The sequence below is a fragment of the Patiria miniata genome, unplaced genomic scaffold, assembly GCF_015706575.1.
Source record: "Patiria miniata isolate m_02_andy unplaced genomic scaffold, ASM1570657v1 HiC_scaffold_3, whole genome shotgun sequence".
In the NCBI taxonomy this organism is placed as follows: domain Eukaryota; kingdom Metazoa; phylum Echinodermata; class Asteroidea; order Valvatida; family Asterinidae; genus Patiria; species Patiria miniata.
Window position 1 is genome coordinate 29,843,315 of NW_024037069.1, and position 18,816 is coordinate 29,862,130.

Here is an 18,816-nt window from a genome sequence, read left to right on the forward strand (position 1 = left end):
AAACCCTTCGCAGCGAGGTTGGTGTATATGGATTACACAACAAGTTGAATATGGATTAATTATTAAAAAAAATACTATTTGATAGGAATTAATACTGTTTTACATTCATTATTCTTATAAACAGAGCAATTTCTGTTGTTGTCGGGCTTGCAGTTTGTCTGAGTATCACCCGTTATCCACGGAGCAAAATCTCTGTATAACAATCTGATATTCTAGACGTGCAGATATACGCGGAGTCGACTTTACTAAATCGTGACGTCATCTCATTCCTAAATCAGGACTAAATGTAGTCCAGATTCTGGACGTGATTTTTTTTGTCACAGGCCCAGTAGCGCCCTCTCCGAATATCCACTCGCTTGTAATCTCTGCTATATTTATGTTACTGAAAGTAGCAAACACATCTCTGCAAAGATCCACCTGTCTCTTTTCTTGCTAATACGCCGTGACCTATCGAGGGTGAGTATACCAAAACTGACGATTTGTATTTAATTTAAGAGTGACAAGCGTTTAAAGTGGCCTGAAGTTTAATGAAAATGTGTAATTGTCGTAACAACGATTATTTTTCTTTCGAACCAGTGTGGAAATATCAACAGGAGCTTTCCCATGCTTTACTAGTTTTAGTCAACTCAGAAATTACAAAGGTTACACCCTTGGCTTGGCATCAGTAGGATAAACATTATCTGAATTCATTCATGCCAGTGTTTGAAGACGCTGCCCTGAATAAGCACGACCAACTTGAACTTCAATTGTCAGGTCCTAAAAGCTAAGGCTATTATTTCTGTATCATTGTGAACAATACATTTTTCATTCGGGCAGTTAATTACAGAATTTTGATGTGACATCTGCTCGAATTGGATCTGGTTTTGGTGCGAGAACAGACCTGCAGCATGCTACCAGTCGTAGATGATCCCGCAAGGGATGCAGTCTATCTGAACAAGGGAGAGAAAGTAAATCAGATTGCATTGGCAATATAACTGGTGGTTTGTGCCAATTTAGCCTTTTTGGAAACCAAGAACTGTGCATGCCATAGAGGGACAATCAGTAACCCACGCCTCATATTCAATCTTAGTGAGAACTTTGCCAAATAAGCAAAAAAGGCCGAAAGGTGTAAAACCGAAACTGTTCCCCGTTCAGTGTGAATGCCTCAGTGTATGCAGCCCCTGGTTCTGGGCGCCATGCTGCGAATTGGCACACCTGATGGTAATGTGAGGCATGAATCAATATCGGGCGTGCACAAATATTTTTCTGGATTCTTTGAACATGCCAGGATTAAGTTTCGACTCAGGTCGTCATGAACATTCTGTCGTCCTTATGCCCCAGACTGTGCCCTGCAACAACAAGTTCCCGTTAGTTGTTGATTGCCAACCGATACCAATCGATAACAATCTGATTTGTCTAGACGTGCAGATATATGCGGAAGTCGACTTTACTAAATCGTGACGTCATCTCATTCCTAAATCAGGACTAAATGTAGTCCAGATTCTGGACGTGATTTTTTTTTGTCACAGGCCCAGTAGGGCGCCCTCTCCGAATATCCACTCGCTTGTAATCTCTGCTATAATTTCTGTTACTGAAAGAAGAAACACATCTCTGCAAAGATCCACCTGTCTCTTTTCTTGCTAATACGCCGTGACCTATCGAGGTGAGTATACCAAAACTGACGTTTGTATTTATTTAAGAGTGACAAGCGTTTAAAGTGGCCTGAAGTTTAATGAAAATGTGTAATTGTCGTAAACAACGATTATTTTTCTTTCGAACCAGATGTGGAAATATCAACAGGAGCTTTCCCAGCTTTACTAGTTTTAGTCAACTCAGAAATTACAAAGGTTACACCCTTGGCTTGGCATCCGTAGGATAAACTTATCTGAATTCATTCATGCCAGTGTTTGAAGACGCTGCCCTGAATAAGCACGACCAACTGAACTTCAATTGTCAGGTCCTTAAAGCTAAGGCTATTATTTGCTATCATTGTGAACAATACATTTTTCATTCGGCAGTTAATTACAGAATTTCGATGTGACATCTGCTCGAATTGGATCTGTTTTTGTGCGAGAACAGACCTGCAGCATGCTACCAGTCGTAGATGATCCGCAAGGGATGCAGTCTATCTGAACAAGGGAGAGAAGTAAATCAGATTTACAATATACTGGTGGTTGTGCCAATTTAAGTTGTGCACAAAGAATTTTTCTGTGATTCTTTTAACAATGCCAGGATTCAGTTTCGACTCAAGGTCGTCATGAACATTCTGTCGTCCTTATGCCCCAGACTGTGCCCTGCAACAAACAAGTTCCCGTTAGTTGTTGATTGCCAACCGATACCCTCCCTTGCTTTCCACCATTTTTCAAGAACGAAAAAAGTCAGAGTTTTCTTTTTTTTTCCTAAAGACAAACTCATACCAAAGGAGCATTTGCTTTTGTTGATTTGTTTGATTGTTTGTCTGTTGGTTGGTTGTTTGGGGGTGTTGGGGTGTTGGGGTGTTTTTTGTTTGTTTGTTTGTTTGTTTGTTTGTTTGTTGGGGTTTTTGGGGTGTCAGTTTGTTTGTTTGACTAGAATATTTTTCAAAATTCTGTGTACACTGTTAAAAAGTTGGTTATAACGGCTTACAACACTGAAAAACATTTGTGAAAATCAACGAAAAGAACAGAGAAACAAAACGTTACAATGTAGCAAACGAATTTAATGCAAATTTATCTTATTTGGGCTGAAAATTTCTTTCTTTCACGTCTAGTATCAAAGAGATGGGTATAGATATGGACTCCGTAGATACGGCAACAGGATCCGAAGACAAGCCTCTCCTCGAAGCTGAAAAGGGTAACCAGAGATTTCCTTGGGTTTCCCTGGCCATCTTTCTGGTTCTGCAAATTCTTTCGCCGTTCCAGAGGGCATGCTGCAAACCCTCTCGGTGCAGTTCGCTCGCTCGGCGTTTGCCAGCGAACGGAACGTCACCCTCCCGGTGGGAGTCAACGCGTGTGCGACCAGTCCCCACGATAGCAGTGAGCTCGCCGACGTCCAGGCGGCCGTCGCCCTCTTTGCTACCTATCAGAGCTGCTTGAAGGATTTCATCCCATTTCTGACCGCCCCTGCCACTTATTGCCCTGGCTGACTTCACCGGCCGCCGGCCCGTACTGCTTTCGATATGCCTCGGTGGACTAGTCGAGGCTACTGGCTTCCTGATCGTCTCCTTCTTTGAGATATCCGTTTATTACACTCTCGTTGGCTCTGCAGTTTTCGGCGTTTGTGGGGGGTTTATACTGCTGAATTCCATCAGCATGCTTTACGTCATAGACATTGTCCCCAAGAACACAGGGGGGTTGCACTGGCGATGATCTACGCGTTTTGAGAGTGCTGTCATTTATCTGGGCCCTTTGGTGATTAATGTATTACTTGAGGCTCTGTCTTCGTATACGATATGTTTCTTGATACCAGCTTGCTCCGCGCTGTTGGCGTGCCTGTGGTTGCTGCCTCCTAATCTAGTTCAGGAATCCGTCAAGAAGCAGCCGCTTGACCTGGGAGTGGTTCGGGCATCGGTCGCGGCATCTGCCGTCTTTTTACAGACACATTCAGCGTCCGACTCGTAGTCCTCTTGGCATGCGATTCGGTAGTCAACCTCCTGGTTGAAGCTTCGACAACACCGTGTCTCTGTACGGCTTGGGTGAGCCGTTCTGCTGGTCGCCGACCCTCCTAGGTGTGTTTTCGGTCGTACATGGTGTCCCACACTCACTCGGTAAGAATATTCAGGATTCGATTCCGTAGGATTGCGAGCCAAGATTTTCATTTCAAGCTGGGGCAATTTTATACAGGGTGTCCCCCAAAAGGTACAACCCACAAACCAAGGGATAATATGATCAATCTACGAACATAAAGACCATTGAACTTTGGTTTTATCATAAAGTAGGCAGTAAGCTTACCATTGATATCTTGGATGGATGTATACCTCTGGTCATGCAGCACTGAGTTCCATTGTTTTAAACATGGTATGTAAAAACCTCTATAGTTTGGGAGTAAAACAATGATTGTGAACACAACCAGACACAAGACAAGTAGCTTCAAGGGATGATTCAAGAAACAACTCCCAAAGAAAGGTCGTACGCGCCCCCTGGCTGGTGGTATTCTACTTTTGCTAAGCAAATCTCTTCTGTACAGGGTGAGTAAGAAAATGAAACCCAAATGTCGGGATACTGTTTAGTGAAGTTCTGCATGTAGCACTTTCAAAAATTCGGATATCAAAGCCCAATTCATAAACTTTCTTTTAGGGGCCATTCAGAATTTTCAGTTTTTAAAATTTCGATCTTTTTTCCAATTGTGGGTGGGTGGGTCAAGCTAAATAATTGAAAATCGAAATTCACTTTCCATGAAAAAAAAAAAGAAAAAGAAAAAGAAAGATAGATCTTTTGACTTGCCTGAACTACACGCAAACGTTCCGATATCGCGATGCGTGTTACTTTTCCAACTTCGTCCCCTGTACATGTACTGTCAGTGGCATAGCCAGGAATTTTTCAGTGTGTTTGTGGGGGGGGGGGGGACTTGAACATTTCATGGGGGGGGGGGCGTCATGTAGACAATGATAATTTTTTCGAAACTCAAAATCTCAGTGGGGAGGCGACTGGGGGGTGGGCGACAAGGTTTTCATGGGGGGGGACTGTCGCCTCCCACCCCCCCCCCCCCCCCCGTGGCTACGCCACTGCAGGTCATACAGTTAAAGTTTATGTAAACTTGTATGAAAAGTCAAAGAAAAGTAACTCTCATGATCTATTTGACACCAAGTTTGTGTTAACTTGCCGGTAACGCCCTAAAAAATTATCCAGACAAATATGTTTATTTTGTAACATTATGTTCGTCTGTCGGTCTTCTATGCTGTTATGTTTACTTTTAGGTACCTTCAATGGTACTATGTTTAATTAACCTGTTCATTTTGTTTAATTAAACTAATAACGCACATATAGTTGCCAATATGGCAGTAACAAGTATGAGGTCGGCAATTTCGTCTTTAAAAATCTTGGTACGTCGGGTTACCGTACACACAATTGTCCTGGAAACAACAGTACCAAAGTACAGAAAGTCGTACGCAAGAGCTCCCCAGCAAGTATCGCTGACGCCATTAGGCCTATGATTCCAACATTTCTCACTGTGTCACACAGTGAAATAACTAAAAAGCGTCGTTTGTATTGTGGACACATAAAAGCATTCAAGTCGCGTTCTTGCACACTTTCTGCAAGTCGACTGGATATCCTTGAACCACTGCCCCTGCTTTGCATAACAAGTGCACATGAATGAACGATTCGACTTTTATTCAAAGAAATTTCTATGTACAGTCACCAGACTCAAAGTAAACAATCCACGTGCATAACGCACGGCTACACCATCGTACAGTGTGGCAGGGACACCAACAAGTAAAACAACAATTAAAATAAACATTTTTTTTTAAATGGATAAATATTCTGATTGAATTTCGTTAAAAGATACTTGTTGTTGGTGTTCATATATTTTTATCACATAAAAGAGGATGACCAACAACTTCACGCCGTCACTCACTGACTAGACACACATGTACATGGTGTTCAAGAACATGTACATGCAAGTGCAGTACATGTACAGTCATGTTCAGTTTTTTTATTAATCGAAATTAGGGGTGGGTGGGTGGGTCAAAATAATTTGGAAAAAAGTCGAAATTTTAAAACATTGAAAATTCTGAATGGCCCCTTAGTACAAGAATCATTCAAATCAATCACGTACTCATGTGACGGAAATTTAAACACAACCACCGTTTTAAAGTTCTGTCCAAGGATAAAAAAAAAGGTTTTGCGTTCTTTTAGCAAAACGAAAACAATTCACATACATCCCTATGTAATTTGTTTTCGTTTTGCTGAAACAACTCTTAGCTTTTGTGATCCGTGGACGGAACATTAAAACTGCGGTCGTGTTTAAAATTCCGTAACTTGAAATTACATGGTGTGGTGTGATGATGATTCTTGTACTAAAAGAAAAGCTTATGAATTGGGCGTTTATATCCTACATTTTGAAAGTGCTATACATGCAGGACTTTACTGAAACAATGGTCCCGACATTTGGGTTTCGGTTTCATTTTACTCGCCCTGTACTTAGCGAAATCCTGAGTTAAGCTCCGTGAAAATTCCCATGAATGTTTTAGCGTAACAAAAGCTTTACTTTATTTCTATTTTTTTCCAGCGGCACCATTAATCGTGTGGGTGATTGAGTTATTTCTCTCCGATTACTGGTTGATATACATAAGCATTCTGTCATCTATCGCGCAATTTCTATTAACAGCAGTGGCAACAAGTAACGAAGTCTTGATCTACGGAGGTAAGAAATTAAAAGATCTCAGAATGCAAGTAAAAGTTAGTGCAAAGATCAAATCATTTCCCCGGTGGGGAAAAAAATCACTTGTCGGGCTGTCTGAAGACTCACTCTGTTAAAATGTATTCTTCGAGTTCCGCACGAAAAAAAAAATCAGTGTTCTTCATGCATCCCCTAGCTTCTGCACAGACTTCAGGGAGCAGTGGCGTAGCTACGGGGGGGGGGGGGGCGTGGGGGTGAAACGTTGTTGCCCCCCCCCGAGTCGCCCCTCCCATGAGATTTTGAGTTTCGAAAAAATTATCATTGATCTACATGACGCCCCCCCCCCCCCATGAAATGTTCCCCCCCCCCCCCTCCCCCCCCGCGCCCCCCCCCTCCCCCCCCCCCCCCCAACTGAAAATTCCTGGCTACGCCACTGAGTGTATGTCACATGGTGCTAGCGTAAATCCAATATAATTCATTTCAATTTTCAAGTCTTCATAAGGTACGTTGGTAGCACCATGTGACAAAATCTCTTTTGTGAGAATGTGTGGTTCTGTAAAGAACCGGAGGGTACTCAACGTTTCGGACAGCATGCTCTATGTGTCTCCTGACGACGGGCAGAGCATACCGTCGGAAACGTTGACTACTGTCTGGTTCTTTTCAGAACCACACAAACTCACAAAAGAGATTCAGCCACATGGTGCTACCGCATCAACTTACCTTATTATTACCCTTCACCATGCAAACCTTCCAATCTCATTGCAAAAGTCTTCCTTTTAGATATCAGCTTTTACATGGAATAAAAACACTTCTAATCTTTTTTTTCCAGCTTCGCTAGTCGGGATATTTGCTGGTGTTTCCCAGCCAGTGTTTGTGTCTCTCATAACGAGGCTAGTGGACACCAAATTCCACGGTATGTTTACATTTAGTTCACAATTTTTATTAAAAGACTGTAGAGCAAAAATATATACGCCTGTGGACTGGCATGGCTGAACAGAAGTTTGTGGTAAACGAAGGTACCGATGCGGGTATTTCGAGGTACGGGGTACATAAGATCCTAATCTCTTGAATAAGGTTTTACTTCAAGATAAACTGAGATAGAAACATTTGTTTGGGGAAATTTAACAGCAACAAACGGATGCAATTTTCAGTAGGGTAAAATAGCATGTTGACCAACATTGGTCAAATCATAATTTAATATGATTTGGGCAAACGCTGTCCATTTATTTGGGTATGTATTCGATGGTTTGATAAACTTACTAAAATGTTGAGCAAAAATGACTTTTTCCCCCAAAAATGTTAGGAATTTTTACACGAGAGAAGGCACTTTTTGCTAACTTTGCAGTGAAGTGTTTTGGGCAGGCTGGCCATATAGCATTTCTAGCTCGCGAAATTAGTCGCGGTGTGGCCGCGGAAGATATGTTGCGAGAATGGGGGCTGTCGGACCTGAGTGGTACATAATTTGGGTGAGAATATTTTTCGTGTTTCCCAGACAATTAAGAAGCTGAGATTACTTTTATGTATGAGTTTATTCAGAATGCTAATCGTCGCATGAATGGGGTAGGCCTAGCACATTTCAGGCCCATAATTATGTACGTGTTGCCTACATGTACACGATGTAGACCTAACCTACATACGATACAATGTCACAAGCATAATTAATAACAGTTATATAGATATCGCGGGCACGTGTTGCCATTTCATCTCTCCTATATTGTACAGTTGAACATAAATGATCAGTGCAACGAGACATTTGAGTTTGATTTAAAACTAAGGCAGGTTTGTAAATAAAGTGGACGGATCATTGCGAAACAAAAGTTTCCACAAACATTTGGAAATAATTCCTGCTCAACGTTTTTTTTTTTAGACAGTTGGGAAATTTTCCTACCCAACACATGGGCAGAGTAAATGCCTGAAAACTGTTGAATCAGAGGCCACATGTCCACTCATTCACATGTGCAATTTAACACATCGTTTGAACACTCCCTTTGTTCCATGCATACTTTACATAGGTTTTAATTAGAGATCTCAGTGCATTTTTCCCACTCGCTAGATGTTTTCGGGGGGGGGGGTGCGATTGGGCTACTTGAAGTTATTCAGTTAAGTGATTTATTTAACTTTCATATGTAGTCTTTGTTTGACTTTTCTTTTCATGAAGGACATTATACATATGCCGACATTATGTGGACATCACTTATGAGACAAAACCAGCCCTACGTGATAGTCTTGTACAGCAAATCTCACGGTGCTAGAGCCAACTGACGTGTTTGTGATGATCGAGAAACAAGATTTACCACAGCAGTCTTTGACGAAGACCATCGATGTCATATGACTTGTCTCAAAAGGCAATCATCGTAAAGTTTAAATTTTGTTTCCATTTTTTTATCAACATGCTGTCTTGCTTTAAATTATATTTAATTCTGTAGTAATTGAAACACATCTCTTTGAAAATCGTATTTAAAAAAATCAGCCTTCAAATGAATATATCTTTCGCATTAACGTACAGTGCTTGACACATTGGTTAAAATGCCTTATATGATTGAAAGACATGTTTGATAACAGTTTATTAGACAAATACAGACTCAAAACCAAAAAATAATGGGGGTTACACACATGTTACACTGAAATGCATCTACCATTTTGCAAATAAAGGACCTAATTCCAATATCAAACATAATTTTGAACAATTTGAATTGTAACAGAATGCAATCATCGTTAGTTGATACTTAAAAAAAAATCAGAACATGGATTTGAGTAACATTTAATTATGTACCGTAGTAATTGAAAACCAAGTCATCATCATAATATGTTTTAGAAAATGTTGTCTTGATTCGAGTTACATTTAATTCCGAAATAATTGAACACCAAGTCTAAACGTATTATTATCAGTTTAAATGTTAATCATCTCTTTGAAAATCGTGTTTTAAAAAATCACTATTAAAAAAAATCATTTAGTGTGATCAACTCCCCGCTTTAAAGGGTATTGCTTCAAAGTTTTAATTTTAAAAAGTCTTCAAAAGTTTGCTGTTTGATGATGTTGTTTGTAATAAAATTTTACAAAAACCAAGTTGCGCTTTAAATGTATCCCTTATTTAAGCATTCCGCAAACATCAACCATTTTGGTCAACACAATTGCCCTAAATTATAAAATTGAGCAAATCTATACAATTATAGTACCCAACATATGACTCTTCTTAGTAGCCAATAATTGAGAAAATACTAACCACCAACTTGTCAAAAATTATGGACCATTTTTCGGTTAATGCATGGCTTACCAACAATTGGTTCTTTACATTTACCCAACTAATGGATGATAAAATGTACCCAACTGTTCCGTCTGTAAATTTTCCTAAGTTTAAGGTAAACGTGTTTGCCCAACGGCCGCTGGGCATTTTTTGCTCGAAAAATGTGGATGTTGACTATTGTACCAACGTCGGGTAAAAAGTTACGCAAAATTTCACCATTTTTTGCGGTGTGTATTGAATCAATCTGTGAAACAAGAGGTACATAGAACCATCCTTCTGAAAAGCCATCTATAATTATTTTGGGTGCCTATGGAATATCCGCTTGCAGACAAGCGTCTATGATAATTCGCGCAGATTCGGCGAATATTATTATCAAAACCACACCGCGTCTTGACCTCGAGATTCTGACCATTAGTAGTGGAGCCGCTTCTATCACGTCTTCCGTAACCCGTTATTGTACATGTATTACAAACACGTCAACCAAATTGACCAATCAACAGCTTTGTCCAGATTTCTGATCGACATGACGTCACAGTTTCAAAAGTCGACGCGCGGGGTGGCATAAAATGTGCATGCTTAGATATATACCAGATGGATACGGATAGAGGGCTCCGTTGGAAGGGTAATACTCGGACTATATTGTGTCATGTCCCGCCCGAATATAAAATGTTCGGTAAAGGCCTAGTGACCCCGATTTTTTCTGCCCCCTTTTCCGGTAAAAAATGTTCCTAAATACGGAGGCGTATTAAAAGGATATGCAAAGGTTTTCCAAATTGCTTTCCCTCCGCGGCGAGTTGATATATCTCTTAGGCCAAAACAAAAAAGTCTCCGGTTTCTGGTATGGAGCTTGCCCAAAAAGTGGTGCGGCGACGCGGCTTTTTTTTTTATCCGACTTTTTTGCTTCAAATGTCGGCTGATGACTGCAAATGGTGCCCGACTAAACTTAGTACAAATAGGCCTATATGGAATTGGGAGTCCAGAGAGGCCACATAAAGCTTATTCTCGACCATAACTCATCTAAAAACACGTTAAAAATGTGCAGCAGCAGGATTCCAGTCAAACTAGTGAGTTTGGCGGTTTTGAGACATCATCTTTCATTGAAAAAAAAATTTCATTTTGCCGACGCGCATGGCTACAGCGACGCGCGCGCATACCAGAAACCGGAGACTTGTTTGGGGGGGGGCCTTAGTTTACTCTGCTATAGCCAGTAACTCGCCGCAACCATCTCGTCCCCGTGAGTTATACCCATCGCATTTTGTTTGGTAGCACTTATAGTACGATAGTTCCGTATAATAGGCTTATGTGTATGCAGTCAGTTGCCGTGTCACGCGTAGCTGCTCTATTTTCTCGTCCACACAACTGACAGCAACGGGAGGCCAGCGAACGATGGCCGTAAAAAGGGCTTCAGAAAATTCGCAATTTTCATGGCAAACCACCAACGATCCGAACAAACAATGTTGTTTTAGGTAGTTAAAGACCTACTTCATACATCCATCAAGGTATTTTTTTCTCAAAAAAAAAAGGATTTCAATGCATTTTGACGATATTATTTCACGGACAAATTGACTGAAAATTGGGTCGTGGAATTTCCGGTTTTTTTCGAGAACGACGAAAGTCTCCCATTATGTTGAGGTAAACAAAACAAACGAAAGAGTGAACCTTCATCTACAATAAATATCTTGAACGTGACGTCGTTAATATTTTATGAATTCGATGTACATGTACACCTCATGTTTCCTAAAACTTCCATTTTTCACAACGCGAAAAGATCGTCGCCATTGTAAAGCATAGAGCGAGGAACCCAAACACGGTATGACCTTGTGACCCATACGCCCACTGATTGGTCGAGCTCGAGTATGGTCTGCTTAATATTCATAGGTCATTCATTGCGCGTTAGCACGTGCTATTCACAATGTTTTCAGGCCAACGTACGTCGGCGCGTACTTTACGTTCGTTTACACGCGTACATTGTGATTGCAAATCATGAAATCTCGCAAAAGTCTTCATTTTTCAACCGGCGATTTGGACCAAACATCAGAAGTCTCCTGCACGTGTTTCACATGAAAACGAAGCGTATACTTTCTTCTATCTATTGAGCCTTGCCGTTTGTTTTGGCCTTTTTTAAGAACCGAATGTACACCTAAAAACTATCGGCCCTCGATTTTGTTGATAAAAAATATGATTTTGTTTGACAGGCCGTAACAACACTTTATATTTGTCAAAAGCAGTTATTTTGGTATCAAAATGAAGCACACGATTTAAACGTTTTACTTATTTAGCCATCTTGGCCAAACAGTGCATGTATCTAGGGACTTTTCGTGTTTTTCTGTAGTCTCGAATAAATCTCGTAAAATCTCGCGTACGCTTTTGGGCCATTCGTGCTTGACCTCGGGACAAGAAACTGAGGTCAAACAGGGCTGTGTGCGTGACACGGCCACTGACTGTATGTGAAGGATAACCAACTCTAATGGAAAACATGCCCCCCCCCCCCGGCCTGCAAACAGGGCGTTGGGAAGGGCTGATGAGTTTCACAGAATCTTGTGAAGGAAGTGGGGATGGCATTCTGGGTAAATATCTTGACCTATATAAAGACATACAGCTGCAGCTGTTTAAGACTGCAGTTATAGCTAATGCATGTAAATGCTATCCGAAAACTTTCTCGTAGAAATGCATACATTCCATACCGGATGTGATTTATTTTTTTATCGCGGACCAATAATTGCGAAAAAGTGAATTATCAGACCAAAAAGAATTTTTTTTTGCAAAAATTGCGAAAAAGCCAAAAAGAAAAACAATCAGGACAAAAACAAAGGCTTTTCCGCTTTTAAGCAGAAAAGCCAATCAACATGGCTTCGTAGTACCCGTCCACTAAAGTCCGGGCCGAATCGCCGCGGTGCTGAATCAGCCGGGCAGTGCTGTCGCATATAGGATCATAACCCGTAACGCCAATAAATCTGGCCCATGGTGTGGTACACTGTAGACTAGATCTTTTCAAGTGATTAGCCATTCTGAGTCAATTTAATCGGATTTTACGCACGTTGGGCCCAGCCGTAAAGGGAATACACATCATTTGCTTTTGCTGTAATTTTCAGAAATGGATGGATTTGGGGGGTTGGTAATATATAGCAAATATTGTTACACTGACTTTTTTGACGTTTGGGGCTCGATGCTATACAAACCACGAAAAATAATCATTTGCCTGTAGTCTGGTTCCCTGACTCCATTTAAGATGACACGGAGCAAATTTAAAGTCATTTGGGGAATTGTATGGTCAGGGAACCAGTCTAGCTGTCCGAGTTGTACCCGTTCATGGGTGTGTAATCGATTACAAACGAATGCGGACTACCGTAACTAAATATGGTCAATTGGGGCCAGTATTTGAAAAAAGGCAGTTTTTTTCCAACGCTGGTCGGCCGACCAGCATTAGCTTGATACAAAAATATCACTTTTCTTGAAAATGACAGTATACCAGGTGCCATGATTAGGATGCTGTCTGTCATTCACTAATAGTCCAGCAAGGTATTTCAGAATAATTTGGCAGTTTTATTTTGTTGATGTTCGCAATTAAATGTTGTATTTTCCCTTTAAGGTTTTTCTTGGTCTTCTTGTTATTCTGATCTTGTCAACACAGGCGCACTGTTTTCTATGTACTCGCTGGTCTTCGGCGCCTCCACAGCTTTCTCGTTTATCCTCCAGAGTGCAGCATATTCCTTTACTGTTTCCGCTGGTCTCACCGTTGTTCTTTTCTATGCCATGGCTTCATTAAGCGCACTGGTACTCGTGCCTACGATGTAAGTATGACGTCAAGATATGCTACTGGTGACCGTTATGATCAGGGTGACCGTTTTGGCCGAACTTAAGCTAAATTTGACAGAATTTGTAGGGAAAAAAACACGAGGTTGACAGAAAATTTGTTAGGATGATTTTTTTAGCAGATTTCTAGCAGAATTCTGTGAAATCGGTGATTTGAAAGAAAAACATGGCAGATTTGAAAAATGCAGCTAGTTAGTTTAGAACAAGCTTCAATTTGTTTTGTTTGAGGAAATTTTATAACATCTGCATGTGTGAGTGTACAAGTATTTATAATGTATTTCGCGTAATAATAGATTTTGTTAAATTTAGCAGATTTTTGAAGTGCATCTAGCAGAATTTTGCCATTACCTTACGGTCACCCTGATTATGATAAGGGACCATTTAAAATGACCAGTGCAGTAGCCCGTCTAAAGTGTGCATGTTCGGGAAGCGCAAATTGCTTTGCCGCTGGTATTGGTTGCATGCTTCCAGAGTTTTTTGAGAACATGCTCGTGCAAACAACGCACGCGATTCAATGGTGTTGTTTTCACAGGTTGAACGCACACTCACGTCAAAGTTTGTGCCAAGTTTGAAGTTGTTTGGGCGAGTGGTTCTCAAAAAAGCTGCAAAAAATAGCGCCGATATTCACCCCTACTGGACAATGGTATCGCCCCGCAGTAAGTTTGCTCAGTCGACCGCCTACAATGGTAGCCTTGACCAAGGCTATCAGCTTGTTCCCATACGAGCTTGTTCCCGCTACTGCACACCGCGTATGGCTGTTTGCGGAAGTGTGTTTGGGGCGAACGTACATAGTACATGCACACAAAGCACACGCAAGGGTCGTTGGGGCTAACGGTATAGTACAACTAGTGATTGTGTCGCGGCGCGCGCGGTATGCGGCAGCCGGAACAAGCTCGTATGGGAGCAAGCTGATAGCCTTGGTCAAGGCTACTACAGTGGTCGCTCAGTCGACGTTGCGTCAGTTTGGTCGTTTGAATTCGCTATTTAAGCAAGCATTTGTGAAATGTGAGTGAAGGAATTCGAGACAGGTTCATGTAATTACTTTGTTGGTCAGAATTCAAAAAAGTGTCTTTATCCAATTTGAAAATACATGACAGCTGTTTTCCACGCCACAAAGCAGCAGTCCAAACATAAATATATTGATCATTTTTTTTTGCATAAAAAGAAAGTACCCAGCTAACCAAAAAACGTTGCAAAAACGTTCTCATAACGTTACGGTAATGTTCCCAGAACGTTTGAAAATAACGTTATGGGAACGTAATTGTGTAGAGTTCTCTTGACGAAAGCAGAAGAAAGCAGATGTTACTGAATTGAAGCATGTTTACGATCACGCTAACTGAGAAAAAAAGCAAAAGTAAATATACAATTTACGCACATAATTATAACCAAAAATTATACATGTACGTGAACACGATAAAAAGAGGGCAAGGATCTCTTGAGTTTAATGTTTATATGTCGACTTTCATGTATCATCTTTAATTTTCTCGCATCAGTTTAGATTTTTTACCTCTTTAGATTAAAGACAGATAACGGATACTGATTGCAATGGTACTCATCAGTTTTGCTCTCATACCTAAACGGAGAAGTTTCAACAGTTCTGTTCTACAGTATCAGCAGCTGCCTATTAATTTTTATTAAATTATAATGGGACCCAAAAATAAAGATCAAACGTTTATTATGCCCTGCAAAGACCAAAAATAAGCATATGTTGTTGCTTATGCAGAAAATTAATAATTCGTACAGCCTAGCCACGAACCGTTCTTTCGATAAATCAGAATATAATTTCATTACGTCAGTGCAAAGACAAAACAGCCATAAAACGTGTATTTTTAGATGACAGACATGTGTTACAATAACTCCAAGGCATTTAGAGGCTCCGTCAATCTCCATATTGAAGTTTGTCGTGTTTATTTTTGGGTAGCCATGTGCAGCGCCAGAAATGCGTTTCAAAAGTTAGATTATGTCTTGCATATTATTTGCTGAGGCAGTAACCAATTTCCAATGGATCAAGCAGTGGTCAAACTCCTTTTTTGTGCGGTAGTGTGGTTAGGGTTTGTGACTCATGTTCAGAGGGTCTGGAGTACGAATTCAGCTGCTCGCAATACGTTGTGTCCATGGGCGTAGCAAGGAGGGGGCAAGGGGGCACTTGCCCCCCCCCCCCCTGGAAAAGCAAAAAGAAAGAAGAAAAAGAAGAAGAAGAAGAAAAAAAAAAGAACAGAAAAATAGGCGCGAAGACAAAGTGGTGTAAATTTAATGAGTTGGAGGGGGGCAACATGTCCCTGCCCCCTTCTAAAACTGATAAATCGAGAATATGTTGAGAAATGCAAGCATTTTTGGCAAAAAAAAATGTTTTGCCCCCCTCTAGAAAAAAATCCTGGCGACGCCCATGGTTGTGTCATTGGGTAAGCCACTGCATCCACACTTGCCTCTCTCAGCTCCACACAGGCGTGTAAATGGGTACCAGCATTAGATGGAGAGTAGCCTGCGCGCGACGGACTAGCATCCCAGGGGGAACAGAAATATTCTTTGAAACCGGAGATAAATGCCGGCGCTGCCCAATGGGCCATATTTGCTCCTGACAACCCTCGAAAAATGATAAATTGAGAATATGCTGGCAAAAGTACAGGTATTGGGGGGAGGAAATGTGCTTTGCCCCCTCTAGAAAAAAATCCTGGCGACGCCCATGACATTCAACGTGGCAGTCCCTGGCGGGTATATGTGTGTGTGTGTTCCATAACTATTTGAATAATAATCTAAAGTCTTTATTACGAACAACAAAGGTTACCGTACAGAGGAGCCAGTTGATTGGCCAAGATCTATTGATCACGCCCCTTCGTTTCAGTGAGGAATGTGATTTGCCAGTACGACCGTCATGACGAGCTGTCATGACGAACCGTCATGACTAACCGCCCAAAACGAAAGCACGCTAGTTGCACCCGAGGGTGTACAAAACACCATGTTCATTTCGAAGTTTGGTCCATTTTATTCTTCGTATTTATTTTCCGTTTTAATATGCTGGTGCGCATTGCTAAAAAAAAACCATGCATTAGTTGTTTAAGTGCTATATGCTTCAGAATTAAAACAGAGTACATGTATAGCCCCTTAGCTTTTATCAACAACGTTTTTAAGGGACAACACCCAGAACATTTTGTTTTAATAGTTCCTCCAAAGGACATGACATACGCCGTTATCAGATACATTTTTGTACTTTTGGATACTGGGGGGATGCACGCCCCTCCCCAGCCCTTCACCAAAAAATAGAAAAAAAATTAACTTATGTTATTGTGCTCTCCTCTAGTATCGTAGTAGCGTATCCAGCATCTCAAAATCTTCAAGAAGACGCAGGAATCTCACAATGTTGAACATGGGTAGAGCGTATTTAAATAAACTTGAGGAGTTATTAAGATTATAAATAAAGTTCGTACGGTTTACCCATCTCGTTTCCCTATGAGTAGCCGTGGTTTTGTTTGCCCTTTGCAAAATATAATTTTCACCGTTCTGATCTCACTTCCAATACCGAGGGGAGCTAATATCGACTGTCCACCCGAAATAAACCATGTTATATTTGTTTTACTATACCTCATACATATTCAGTTGCAGAATTTTGTTTTATTATTATGCACCTAAAACAAAATTTGGGGAAACTTGTACAGCTCACCAAAAGATTCCACTTCAATTACTAGTTCGGTTCGTTAGCAATATAATACAGTTACTACAGTTGTAAATACAGTTGTTTGCAATGTGTACAACTTTCTTTTGTACAGGAGACATCTTTACACGGTCTATACATTTTCTCCAGTACGGCATCATTGAGCTCTGTAAATTAACATTTACGCGAACCGTGCAACCATGCATCTCTCCTGTGCGATGTTCGCGCGTGCGTACTGCACCCGTGCGACAGTTCCTCGATTGCTCTGTAAAGCGCATGCGTAGTAGACTGTCGCACGGGTAACCCATGCGACAGTCTACTACGCATGCGTATTTACAATGTGCGTGAATCCTCGCGCGCGCGTTTGGTAAACAGCAAGAATAACATCTGGCACGTGATGGTGAATTGACCAGTGAACGTTCGGCTCTCGATCATGAATATGTATGAGGTATAGTAAAAAATTCTGACTCACTGGTAGTGTTGCACATGCCTACGTGAGGACTGTGAACGTTTAACCAATAAAACGGCAAGAGGCACTGGATTTTTAGGAGTCCACATTTTATGTGACACTGGAAAAGTGTTTAAAACCAGCTAGCCATGTCTTTATCATCCGTTTATGACCGGCCACGTGACGGGCTCTCGACCAATAGGAATGGCCAAACTGTCTGAGGTATTTATGAATGGTACTTTATAAGCTATTTTAATATTAATTTTTCGCGATTAACATAAATAAAATCAGGAAATTTTGCGCAGAATTATTTGCTCTTATATTTGAAAGTTAGCCCCAACCCAGCCTTGAAATATGACAGGCAAAATATTTGAAATCTGAAGCATTTACTCCTTTTTATTCATATGAAACGAAGTTAACGCTATAGTGTTGCAAAAGCTAATAGGTAAATAGTATTTATTTTCAGATTTTAGCAAATGGTTTTCAGTAGAAGCGTTGGCTTAATTTTCATTCATACAGATGCGAGTATAAATGCTTAAGAATAGTAAAAGCAAATTCCATGTTCTATTCATACGAAAAACATGGTATCATTTGTACTTTATGAACTTTAAATTGTTAATATTTATTTTTTGCGATTAACATTAATAAATGCAGTAATTTTTGGAGAGAATTATTATACATGTATCTGTTTTGTTATACAGTTTATTGGGTGGCCCAAAATAGAACCTCATGTAAAAAAAAAAAAAGTCGAAGAAGGTACGAAGTCATGTACTTATCACAGAACGGTTTTAATAGCATTTGTTCGTAATCATCGAATATTAATGTTTTGTTTCCTTTCGTTTAATCAGATGTATGCACATCCTGGAACCAAAAGATGGCTTCGATGACAAATCTCCGTAAACAACACATTTCCTCTTTGATCTCAGAAATCACGGAGTTGATTCTGGTAGTTATAGATCACCTATACCCATGTGAGATTATAGTTACATGTATATACCCAGCACGATATGTGACAGAGGGGTACCCCCCCCCCATCTCCCTTTACACACCCTAGACTATTAGTGTGACATCCCCCAAGAATTCCTGAGTTTCTGGTAACACAATGACCAACATACACAAAAGGGAGGGGTTCCTTCTGTCCCATATCGTGCTACATATGTGCGTTTATCCAGAAAGGTTAATCTGAATATAACTTTAACGCTGTCAAAGTTGTTTCTGTTCATCAGCTTCCATGAATACCTTTTATACAGGCATCTCTGTAGTCACGGATGACCGAGTACCATTGATTTGAATTTACAAAGGCTATAAAACACTCCTTTTTTCGAGTTTGACTGATTCAGTGGTGAATTGAGCCGTCTCCGGTA

General features: G+C 40.7%; 1 protein-coding gene and 1 pseudogene across 1 annotated transcript in view; both read left to right on the top strand.

Moving 5' to 3' along the window:
- LOC119736650 (serine/threonine-protein kinase STK11-like) overlaps positions 1 to 2,112 on the top strand; it is a 60,285-nt gene extending 58,173 nt beyond the window's left edge. Inside the window, exon 9 of the mRNA XM_038210666.1 lies at positions 2,059 to 2,112. Coding sequence (XP_038066594.1) covers positions 2,059 to 2,112 — 54 coding nt within the window. The remainder of the gene's footprint in view (positions 1 to 2,058) is intronic.
- Positions 2,113 to 2,738: 626 nt separating this feature from the next.
- Positions 2,739 to 18,465, top strand: LOC119736651 (annotated as a pseudogene).
- The last annotated feature ends 351 nt before the right edge of the window (positions 18,466 to 18,816 follow it).